General features: G+C 42.2%; 1 protein-coding gene across 1 annotated transcript; it reads left to right on the plus strand.

Moving 5' to 3' along the window:
- The first annotated feature begins 4,024 nt into the window (after window positions 1-4,024).
- Window positions 4,025-13,354, plus strand: LOC139479793 (uncharacterized). Its single transcript, XM_071262670.1, has 2 exons — window positions 4,025-4,867; window positions 12,230-13,354. The coding sequence occupies exons 1-2, from the start codon at window positions 4,595-4,597 to the stop codon at window positions 12,503-12,505; spliced, it is 549 nt and encodes a 182-aa protein (XP_071118771.1). The 5' UTR covers window positions 4,025-4,594; the 3' UTR covers window positions 12,506-13,354.

The following is a 13,354-nucleotide window of genomic DNA, read 5'->3' on the forward strand; positions in this document are numbered from 1 at the left end:
GGTCGGAGGAGAGTGCAGGTGTACAGTTAGGTTAATTAGGTCACCTATCGGTCAGTTAGATGGTCATCGGTGCGGTCATATCCGTCACGACCCGCCTGGCAGAAACATGCACATATGGCCCGGCGGATACTGACATCGCTTCACACAGGATTCGGACAGCGCTTCCCGCAGGATACAGACAGCGCTTCCCGCAGGATACAGACAGACTCACTAATGTCTCTAACGCCGCACCTATCTTGTCTCGCAGAATAGTCGTTTTCTGTTCAAATAATTTTAATATTGCAATTACATTAGTTTTCTTATTAAAAACTAATAATTGCTATGCGTGTATACCTTTAGGCATATGACAATATAACTGCGTATATCGATTTGGCGATAGAGCACCGTCTACGTCATGTATATTCAAATATTTGTAAATGTGTAGTCATGCATGTGTACGTGTAGATGCATCTTGATGCGTCCATATGTGTATGCAGGAACTAATGCTAAAATCGTGACGTATTCATTCTGTTATTTTGAATGCAGTAGATAAAAGGACGATGCATTTGATATTAAGCTGCAAGTGACTTTAATAATTAACAAAACATATAGTTATGGGATAACCGTTCTGATAATGAAAATAAAATAATATTATGCATACAGAGGCCAATGTTAAAATATCTCAATTTTTTCCAGACATGAAATTTAAAGATTGGCGTCGTTTTGATTTTCTGACACGTGTAGTATTTGGCATATATTTGGTTTGTATCCTGTCATGTGTATATCACGCTGTAGATCAGCGTATGTAAAGGCTACGCCATCGTATGGTCATTTGGATCAATGTTATTCGAAGGTACATCAATTTAAGCGGGTGTGTTAATCGTCATGTACCAGTACGTGTCAATATATACATCTTCATGAACGTACCAGTATGTTAATTGTCATTTACCAGTACGTATCAATAGATACATCTTCATGAACGCACCAGTATGTTTATCGTCATGTACCAGTACGTATCAATAGATACATATTCATGAACCAGTACGTATCGGTTTGTTCATCGTCACGTAAAGGTACCTATCAATAGATACGTCTTCATGAACGCACCAGTATGTTTATCGTCATGTACCAGTACGTGCATCGTCATGTACCAGTACGTATCAATAGATACATATTCATGCAACAGTACGTATCGGTTTGTTCATCGTCATGTAAAGGTACCTATCAATAGATACATCATCATGAACGTGCCCGTATGTTCACCGTCATGTACCTGTATGTTCATCGTCATGTACCAGTATGTTCATCCTCATGTACCAGTACGTATCAATAGATACATATTCATGAACCAGTACGTATCAGTTTGTTCATCGTCACGTAAAGGTACATATCAATAGATACATCATCATGAACGTGCCCGTATGTTCACCGTCATGTACCAGTATGTTCATCGTCATGTACCAGTATGTTCACCGTCATGTACCAGTATGTTCACCGTCATGTACCTGTATGTTCATCGTCATGTACCTGTATGTTCACCGTCATGTACCAGTATGTTCACCGTCATGTACCAGTATGTTCATCCTCATGTACCAGTATGTTCATAGTCATGTACCTGTATGTTCACCGTCATGTACCTGTATGTTCACCGTCATGTACCAGTATGTTCATCGTCATGTACCAGTATGTTCACCGTCATGTACCAGTATGTTCACCGTCATGTACCAGTATGTTCACCGTCATGTACCAGTATGTTCATCGTCATGTACCAGTATGTTCATCGTCATGTACCAGTATGTTCACCGTCATGTACCAGTATGTTCACCGTCATGTACCAGTATGTTCATCGTCATGTACCTGTATGTTCACCGTCATGTACCAGTATGTTCATCGTCATGTACCAGTATGTTCACCGTCATGTACCAGTATGTTCACCGTCATGTACCAGTATGTTCACCGTCATGTACCAGTATGTTCATCGTCATGTACCAGTATGTTCATCGTCATGTACCAGTATGTTCACCGTCATGTACCAGTATGTTCACCGTCATGTACCAGTATGTTCATCGTCATGTACCAGTATGTTCATCGTCATATACCAGTATGTTCATCGTCATGTACCAGTATGCTCACCGTCATGTACCAGTATGTTCATCGTCATGTACCAGTATGTTCATCATCATGTACCAGTATGTTCACCGTCATGTACCAGTATGTTCACCGTCATGTACCAGTATGTTCACTGTCATGTACCTGTATGTTCATCGTCATGTACCTGTATGTTCATCGTCATGTACCAGTATGTTCACCGTCATGTACCTGTATGTTCACCGTCATGTATCTGTATGTTCATCGTCATGTACCAGTATGTTCACCGTCATGTACCTGTATGTTCATCGTCATGTACCAGTATGTTCATCGTCATATACCAGTACGCATCAACAGGTACATATGTACCAGAACGTATATATGTATATATATACCTGTATGATTTAAACAAACAAGTCAATATTTCCCACTTGATTCCGAAACACTTTTTCTCGGAACGACAAAGCCTGTCTATTGTAGGTGTAAAGCCAATTTGTACAGTAATGTTTCCCGCTGAGATACCGCTGCATTAATGTTAAAACCGGCACCCACTCAAACTAACTCACTATGAGGCTTGATAAAGGCTTTCGTGCCCTGCCGCGAAACTATACAAAAAAAGTGTAAGTCAACATAACTTGCCGCCTACCGATGGTAATAGTTATGACCTTTCATGTATGTTTTGAATATAGACAGGTGGAAACAGTGTACATGCATGTCTGGAAATTTAAACCGTTTGTTATATTTAGCCACATGCCAGCGGGACCGGGCTATACTGAAGCACCAATTACAGGCTCCCCACATGTCGAGATTCGAACCCGGGTCATGTGTGTTACGATCGTGCGATTTAACCACAAGTCTATCCCCATCCCCGCCGTGTGTATCAATAGACATATAGATAATAACTTTCAAAGTGAATATAAAGCATCATGTTGCATTTTTACAAAGAATATGCCAACACGGATGTCATAAACGTACCGCAGTAGAGAGCAACAACAGTGTTTTGTTCTGTTGGGTAACAATATCATTTCATGCCGTCAGTTGACACTGGAGAAATGTATATATCGATGAGAGCGTGGGAACGTGAGGGACGACTTATTAACGTCCCCCACTCACAACAACATGTTCTGCATTTGTACACAACCAAATGATGTAAGCGACTGTATACAAATACGTTCCGAACGGAAATGTTTTAATACCAATACACACCTCGAGATCAATCTCGGACATCAGGTCACTTGAGTCACCCGACGTTCCTGATTTGAGACAAAACTTAACAAATATAAGGATTTACTTTGACTTACACGATTAGATAACCTTAGGAGGCATTACATGAAAGCGTTGAGATAGATAACCCTAACTCTCAACTAATAGATTTGTAAATGGAGGCAAACATATTTAATGAGTCTTTATCCCAGAGGTATGTTTGTATAAACACTTTCCGCTGGGTACATGTTTGTGTATTAACCTTGCTCCTACGTTACATACTCCAGAACTTGTGCCGACATCGAAACCATCTAATGCTACACCGAAACGTCGCTCTTAATTGTAATAAAGAAGTTGTTCATCCATAAATTCTTATCCTTACTTAGTACTCCAACTTCTAAATGCCTATCAAAGAAGTCATCTAATGCTCAGTGGTTTAATTTTGTTATAAAATATTCAAAGTTTACTTTATATTTATGAGTCTTGAGATCTCACTGCGAAGTGTTACGTGGTGTATTCCACAATAAGACTTTTTAAGCTGGGCAGTCACAAGCGACGTAGAGCACACACACGACGTAGAATACACACAAACGATGTGTGTCATCGCTGTAGTAATTTAGTGACGCAACCGGCATTGTCCCACGCGCGTCACGCATCACGACTGACTGACAACTGGAACAGCCAATCAGCGATCCAGGACGCACATTACGTCAACAAGGCCCACCTCTATAAACACGGCGTCTGTCAACTCTCATTGAGAAAACACCCTGGACAATCTTTGTGAGCGCAGTAACTGGTCCAGAGTGTGTCTATACACGATACTCCCCGCTGTACCAATAGCCCGGCCTGCGGGAAAAACACAATACCCAGTTTGTTCCTTCTATTCTATACCGAGTTCATGAGAAAGTTCTCACTTGAGTGAAAGACACCTGACTGATTGATTCTCCGAGCACGTCGTGCAGATTTGACAGGTAAAGACTGTAGGATTGTGACCGCGCGGCTAATCTTGTCAGGAGCTGTAGCAACAGTGATCAAGTGATCGGATCGGGCCCAACCGGAGTTGACTACTTGCATACTGGGAGATCCCGGCAGAGAAGAAATCTTCCGGTGAGATACCTACCATGAGATGCGGATACTGATAAATAATTATCTGTGATTGGACAACACGTTGCTGTCACGTTGATAAGTACAAGGAAGCTTGTATAACGAGAGACAGGTATCTTGATACGTAGCCGGGATTAGATTACCAGATTGGTGAAACACGACGCGCTGCCAGTCAAAGACCATCTCCTGAAGATTTTACTCAGTACACTCGACTTTAGCTATGAGGAGTGTCGTCGGTAGTGTAGAAGAGGGCGTCAGTGCCACCATTTTCGATAACAACAACGTCAGTAGCAAGCCCATGGCAAGTGTCGTCTGCGACGAGCACGTGCAGATCGTGAAAGACGTGCAGGCAGCCGAGAGCGTTCATCTGCCCTCAAGGTATAAGAAGAGGCTGCAGCAAAGAGGGAAAGAAGCGGCCGACGATGAGGAGAAAGATCTGGAGTCGCGAGAGAAAGACCTTGGTGTGGCTCTCAAGTGGATCAGACAGGAAATAGTAAGTGACACTAATCAATAGGGGCGGTAGGGTAGCCTTGTGGTAGCCTTGACTTGTCGAGGACCGGGTTCGAATACCCTCAAAGGGTACAGATGTCTGAAGCCCATTTCTGGTGTAACATCGTCGTCATGTGGCTGAAATATTGCTAAAAGCGGCGTAAAACTAAACCCACTCACTGTTAACTATCAACCACAACAAGACACCTAAAACCCACCAGGGGCATTTCTACACATGAATATGCTATCGCCCTCAAACCCCAGCCTAGAAATTTAAAAAAAATCACAACCTTTGGTTAGAAGTAGTCAAAAAATCATTTATGTGATATTTTAATATGATGTGGAAGAAGCCGAAGTTACACATATTTATAGTTAAGGTTTGGAATAATAATAATAATATTTTATTTAGTGTCATCTGCTGTACATATAAAATGACAAGGCCAAGAATGTTAAAACTCAGCGGCAGGACAATATGGCCTGCTAGACACTAAACGTCTCATAAAAACAATATTTTATATATGTACACACCATATTTAATAGTAATAATGAAAATAACATTCCTAATATTAGGGTTAAACATTAAAGTAGCAGCGGTCATGAGCGGTAATCGCCCCACCGTTATGAGTGAGTGAGTGAGTGAGTATAGTTTTACGCAGCTTTTAGCAATATTCCAGCAATATCACGGCGGGGGACACCAGAAATGGGCTTCACACATTGTACCCATGTCGGGAACCTGGGAACCCCACCCCCCCACCCCCCCCCCCCCCCACCCCCCCCCCCCCCCCACCCCACCCCACCGTTATGACCACACACAACCATGTATGAACATATCCTTAAGGTCATAAGCGCGAAGCTTTAACAACCTTCGATCTTTTGTTGTTGAAACAGAAACATGTTTCTGTACTGGTTTATAATTGGGAGCGGGTCATAACGGTCATACGTTGAAACATCCTATGAAACTCAAATTAGACGTCCTCGAGCGCGTTGAGATAGATCGCCTGGTAACGTGTGTATACTCCCGAGGTATGTCTCGCTCCGTGACATAACGTTGTGATCACATTCCCTACCTACTCAACACTTATAGAAAAATCCAGGTTTTACCAAACAAAAAAAATTTTCGCATGACGTGCAAGGTGTTTTGTGTTGTGGCGAATAATGAATTATAGCCTTTAATTATAGGCATAGAAACATATTGGCCGTTTTGAAACAAATATGATCGAGATCGAAAAAGTATCCTTCCCGTCTCCAAACATAAATCCTCCCCACCCCCCCCACCCCCCACCCCCCACCCCCCATAAAAAATAAATAAAATAAAATAAAATAAAATAAAAATAAATAAATAAAAAAATACTAAAATAAAATAAAAAATAAATAAAATAAAAACAAAACAACAACAGAAAAAACACACCCAAAACAACAAAAACAGCACCCACACCCACCACACACCCTCCTACCACCAAGCCTTAGGTATTAGATCGTGGGTCCCTTGAAGGCGCGTGTTTCAGTGGACAAGGTATTCGTGTACTTGCTTCTTCGAGTGAAAACCAGAAAACTGATCGGAGAAAGGTTTTACTCAAAAACTTAACTTTTCACTTTTCGACTTTTTTTTTGGTTTTGAAATAGTTTTCACGTTGTGCTACAACACAAATATCCACTGAGCCAATTGTAAACATCAAATCTCAATGCCTATTCATTTCATATGCATTCCCAAACCTGCCCGTCAACATTCCATCTTTACGTATTTCATAAGGCATTCATTTTTTACTGATCAACAGTGAACTGTTCAATACATATCTACCAAGGTAATGGCTTCCGGAAATACCTTATCCAAACATCGGTACAAATGATTATATTGACTCCCTGTTTTCAGTGAAGATTTCAGTTATGCATGCCATTATGCTAAGCAAATCCAATATTTCACAAGAGCAATACAACGCTTACGACACGCGATCGAATAATACATTCAATTAAATACCACTACACGGACGTGCTGGACAACCAATACCGACGTCTCAAGAATGCATGTCATGAGATATTACGTCAGGTGGTCGTCCAACGTTGTACCATCGTGGCCTAACTACCATGTAACGCTTGGAGATCTTAATTCTATAAGGGTTAAATACCCTACTTTACTTGTCGATGTTTGGCTAGAGGTAGTTTATTCTAACAGCTGCGCGGGCAGACATAATGAGGTCTCTAATAGCCTGCGGTTCGCTTGAAGTGACCACAGGTAACTGTTGTTGTTGCCGATGTAATGTTACCCTTGTATTGGTAACGTGATGCGCAGGCCATTGACACTGACTGACAAGAGATCCCGGCCGTACGGGTCACCAAGTACATCTTCAACATTATGCTTTTGTGTTGGTTCATTAAACTTAAGCCGCGAGGCATATGTGTAAGTGCACGCGGTTCCAATTGCGTTGATAAGATGTGTACAGGCGGTCGGAATGTGTTATATGGCGTTATATATTAACAGCGTAATGGATAAAGGTACATTTGAATATGCTCGGTGTTAAGTAGTTCAAATATCTTGAATTGGGAATATTTCGTGATTTTGAATGTCTTGTGTGTTTAGCCATACGATGCACATAAATTATGGTATTATTAAAAGTGAATTATTTTATGACACTGCCAATATCATGTGTGTACCAGTCGAAATCCCGTCGCAGGCAAACCGGTGGTTAATATGAGGAGCAACGCACCATGCTCTCGGGGTACAATAATGGTGACCCTGATTAAAGACTCAGTGGTATGAACCATATATAGACGAAGGTCGGTGGTTCGATTTCCGGTCTTGTCATACCAAAAGATGACCTCAATTGCTTGGATCGATGCTCATGATGTCAATCACTTGATCGTATGGTCCAGATTCGATTATTTTACAGACCGCCGTCATATAACTTGACTATTGCTGAGTGCGGCGTTAACATACCAAAAGACGTTAAAAAATGGTGCTTGTTGATACCCTGCCTGGCGCTCGGCAAGGACAGGTCTGCTCGCAGTCTTTATGTTGCGTCTGAGTGGTGTATTCATGTTAAAACTGTGACATGGTATCTCGTTGGGATACCACTATATATAAATCCAGTATTAGTCCGGACTAGTACCAGCAGCCACACGCACGTGCATGTACATCGCTATTTGATTGAACGCCGCGATATAACTGGAATACTTTCACCCCATATAAAGACATTCCTAACAGTATCCGCTCACAAGTAGGGGTTTACGGACTTACGAGGTTTCGCGTTACACAATATAGGAAGCGGACTCCGTCGTCATATACTAAAGCGACGCTGCTATTGAAGCGATCGATAAAGGACTTATGGCAATAGTTAATAGCTTTCTCAGTTGAACTTTGGCCCATTTATAATGCCAGGTCTTTAATTTCCTTCAATTATTCAAAGTCTTTTGGCAATTGTCTGGTTTACAAAGGTTTTCTTTCTAACAAAATAACATTTTGCATGTTGAAATAAAATTAGATAAATGTGTCCATCATTATATTATGTTGAGTGTGTCGGTCGGTTGCTAGCTGCGGGGAAGTACCAACTAAATCCAATGAAAGGGTTAATAGAAAGTGGGATCGTTTTTGTGTCAGTGAGTGAACTGTCCTCTTTGCAAAACTATACTATATCTTTGATTAGTTATTATTTTAATGAATACACCGTTGATTTTTGTTCCATAATGTACACGTAAAATATACTTTTTTCTCCTAATCCACGTAAAGGATTAATGTGTATACATGTGAACGTTGTGGCCTTTGACACGGAAAAGCCAAATTGTTAAAACATTTTTGTGTGAGATGCAGGTGTAAGATGACGGCTCTATGGGTGTCATGTTCCCATGTGGGCTGGGTAGTGATGGAGGTAACACGGGTACATCAATCTACCCGGTGGTATGTAGGACTCCGATACCACATGACGAGAGCCACGTGTACGTTAAATTATTAAAGCACCTGTGTGTGGGAGCAGGCGCGAGCATGTCCTACTGCGTGCTGTACTGCACTACAGACAGATTGCAGCGTGCTGTCGGAGAATGGTTCACTATAGCATGTGCATTGCATGTATAAATATCATTTGGTAATGGCATGAGCTGCATCTGTAAAACAAATTTGGCGTTAGCTTGCCAAAATGAGACCTTTCAGGAAGCGCAGATCAGATTAATTGTTTAGTGTGGAAAACGTGACTATGGCCATAAAGAGAAGAATATTGATATCTAAATTTGTCCCTCTAATTCTAGAAACAATGTTTTGACCAAGTTATAAGTAGATCGGGGGTTAACTTAATCATGTTTTGGCACAGAGTAATATTGGAAAATGGACACATCTCATGAGCTTGTTAATAACAGTGGCTATATTTAGGAAGACAACTCGACGAACGCAAATCTTTAGTTCTCCTGAAAAATTATGTTAGAGGTCGTTCCAAGTGTTACAAACTGCTTAGACAAAGACTCCAGAAATTAACAGCAACACGAAATTCCAATATCAACAGGAAGACTTTGTTCTGGTTGTATTTGACGAGGGAGGGACAGCGACAGGGGGGAAAGAACGTTTGACGAGGCATTGCGGCACGTCTTCTCGAGAAAATGATGTAACGTAATTCATATAATTTCGTCCCAAAAACTCACAGGATGTATAACATTACGACTTATTGTCTCCGCCAACAAATCAGGGGATGCTAATTGTAGAACGAGTGTGCCCACACCCTAGCCTTGACCCCGACCCCTCCCCCGACCCCACCCTTCGCTGTGTGCATAGGATGTAGTCGTCGGCTGCAGCCAACCTCAACAGTCGTGTGTTTTCCACAAGGGATTTCATGCAGAGGGATGGCGAAAGAACAGTTCCTCAAACATATTTGCTGACTTAGGCGGGAATGGCGGATTGTCTTAATCCCCTCCCAGTGGCTTGAAGATCACGGCCAGTTGGACGTCACGTGGTGCAGCACGTACGGATTAGCGGATTATCCATGTGTGTGTTTGGCCAACAAGAAAACACGGAGGCTTAATTGACTGAGGGAAGTGAGCGGGAGGCGAGAATGGGAGACTGGGACAGATATAGGAGCATACAAACACTTGGGGATAAATACACACGGCTGTCTTAGATGTATTTGAGGAGTATCTGTGTCGTTAGATCTACATCCAAGTGTCTGTATACAGAATAGGCGGGTAATTGCTGAAACCACTAATCCCTACTTCAAGAAATAGCAAGACTTAGCAAAGTTGTAAGACACAGCAAAACGGTGCAAGACATAGCAAGATATTGCAATATTTAGCATAATGTAGCAAGATTTACGACGGAATAGCAACACGTAGCAGGAAATAGACACTGCAATACATTGCAAGATCTAACAAGACTTAGTAGGACATATATTTGTGTGTGTAGACCACATGGACCTGGTTGGAAGGATCATGGGATGTGTCTCCATCCTAACATAGAAGTATACGCCCCGAGAGACCCTTGCTTGTCGTGAGAGGCGACCAGATATAGATCAGGTGGTCCTATCTTCATCTCCTTATTCTTAACCCCCCCCCCCCCCCCGCATACCGCGCTAGTTACACACGCCACTGCGACGTTAGTATTGTTACGATGTATAGATCATATAAGGTTTGTAACGTGTTATATTTGGGTTAACACAAATCAAAGTACAAATTCTAGTTCCTTTTCTGGGTGGAGTCCCATCCGGGATAGAAACCCACACTGTGAGGCACCTAATCGCCAGTACAAAAAAGTGTAATACTAAATATATCACATGTTAAGTTTGACCACTTTCTAAAACGCATTGTCTAATGAGGCTTGTCTACATACACAGACTTCTAAAGATATAACATCCAAGTCAAAACGATTGTTTATGTAAAATCTGGACTGGAACTGTATAAAACCCGCGTGATAGAAAGTATCGCAAGTATAATATATATATAAAGTATTTGTCGAAAGATGTAGGCATTCTCTGGATTCTGCTTCACAATTTGAAAACGTGGTTTGTAAATGCGACGTTAAGTCTGCATTAAACATGGCAGTTCTTCTCTGGGATAACAAACACTGACTGCATTCCCTGCTTGTTGGATGTGGGTACATATTCACACTGCTCGCCGCTTCCTGTTCAGTTTTTTAAAGAACTGCTTTAAGTTGTCAAGGAAGCAGTAATTCTGTTTGACTGTACACGACCTGCAACAAGTGCAGTCACACCGGGTACACGTTGACAAGTCAATATTTAGCTGTGGCAAGTGTTGATGTTCGTATCACGTCAGATGGACAAACTTCCTGTGTCACCTGATGTAACATTCGGCAGCCCAGCCAAGTCTTGGGATCACGGCGTGTAAGTCTCCTGGATCAGCGCCGCTTTAGCACACGGCAGTTATGTTTGATAATATTAACATGAAATCCCCCTAACCTTCATCAATGTCCCTCCATTGGTTGACAATGGTGTTATCTCCGCCTCTGTTTGACATTGACTCGTATATGTGACACTGTCAGAGTGTTTTAGTCGTTTTGCTGTTTTGCCCAAATGTATTGAGGTAAAGACGCCGCCGAGTTTCTTTTCCAAACGCCCACTAGCATACCGCTGATGACACTTATACCCAGTCTAAGTTTAAACAAATATGATCAACCCACCTCAGCTCTATTTAATCATACTGCGATTGTCTTCTGAATAAGACAACTTTGTGTTGCTTTAAGCTGTATTGTTTACTCGCTTAACTGTCATTTACACACGCTTTCCTCTGTTATTCATCTTCTTTTGTATCGTAAAAATACCCGTGCTGGTGGCTTCATCAAAGTGGTAAACGTCTTAGATCTGCCTCACTCCGGGCTTTCAAGCAACAGTAAGCTGACACGACCTGATATAACTGGAATACTGTTAAAAACGGCGTTAAAGCCAACTCACTCTTTTGTCTCGTACACAATTCAGTGTAATAGTGCAATATTTTAGTTGTATGGAAGAGAGAATATATTTTCAAAGTTCTATAACCCCCCATGGATGTGTATCCATGTACACAGTTTTACCTACTGCGTGTATACAGCGATAAAAAGCTTGGTTAGTAGCGGGTATCAAAGTATAACCACAATATAACGACACATTTTATTCTTAAGTGTAATGGCTGCCCCGTCGAAGCCTTTTAACGCCCATTTAATGCCGTATCTTCTTGCGGGGAGTACGGCCGAAATGGGAAACGAATGGTTATAATGTGTGACCATGCTGATTTTATTCCCCGCCCCTCGACAGCACGGATTGGTACTTTGGCAGCAGTGGTGTACCTGGTCGAGACTCGGCTAGGCTATCCCGAGGACGTTATGATAAGGCTGGTATATTGTGGCACATTCAATACTATACATTCAATGCAACCCTCCTATAATGATTATATTCTTTCTCTACAGCTGCAGATGAAGGAGCAAGACAAATCTCTCCTGAAACAGTTCATCGAACTCCGGGCAAACATCCTCCAGTTGAGATGCATGTACGAGTACCACTCCTCCAACTCCGATGTCAGCAGCTTGGAGGGCAGCACCGCATCCCTCAACGACGCCCACAAGCGACGGCACAAGTTGCCCCGTTGCGACAGTGACTTCACCTCTCGCACCAAGTCCCTCCTGTCTCTACAAGGCTCCCCCAGGTGTACCCGGATCAAGTGGAGAAGTGACGAGTACATCTGAACACGAATGGGTGCAAATCTGGTACCTCATATTTCACCTTGCTTGAGCTGTGATGGTTGATGGTTGTAGATGCATCCCGGCGTGGACATCAGTGTTTAAGGATGCAGCCGTGGCACAGCAGCGTGTGTTGGACCAACCATCAACCTCCCATTACCGGACACCTGGATGCAATGTGAAAGGTCCCGGAAGTCGCGTGTTGCTGACTTCTTGGTGTTGCGGAAGTTCTAGAACGTTGCTGAACATTCCAACTCTATGAGGCCGTGCATGTTAGATCAAAGACAACCATGTATTTGAGATCTCATTTGGTTTTTCTATTCTTTTCTATCCGTTTTACTGTTTACTTTTGCGGTATTGTGATGGATACATCAGTTCCTGATTGTAAACTGTCACAGTCCTCGGGGCAACAACTGCCACAGATCTAAGGAGGCATGCCGGTAAAAAAAACATTCCATGTATTAGATATTCAAAGACCTTGCACTTATCTAACCAACGTGCAAGGGTACCCAACGTGCTGGGGTAACGGACACACAAGAGAAACCAACGAATCCAGAAGCTTCCCGCCATACTGCACGAGTCAGAATTGTCTGCATTGCTGTCTGAAGACATGCTAAGATTATTGATGATGTAGGAGTTCTACATTCCTGACGGGGCTGGTTGGCTGGCCTATCATCATGGTGCACCAAGCATCTAGATCTCGCCCCAGGACTTTGTTGTGCAGATGACGTTATGAATTCCATACGTGTGTGTGAGAGAGAACCTAGTATTGACAGTGTTTGTTATGTTGAAGATGGTGCTATGTCAGTTTCATGTTTGCAAATACAAAGTTTATTCAATAAATTATTGCCATGA

The sequence above is a fragment of the Haliotis cracherodii genome, unplaced genomic scaffold (assembly GCF_022045235.1).
Source record: "Haliotis cracherodii isolate W230 unplaced genomic scaffold, xgHalCrac1.p SCAF_4, whole genome shotgun sequence".
In the NCBI taxonomy this organism is placed as follows: Eukaryota; Metazoa; Mollusca; class Gastropoda; order Lepetellida; family Haliotidae; genus Haliotis; species Haliotis cracherodii.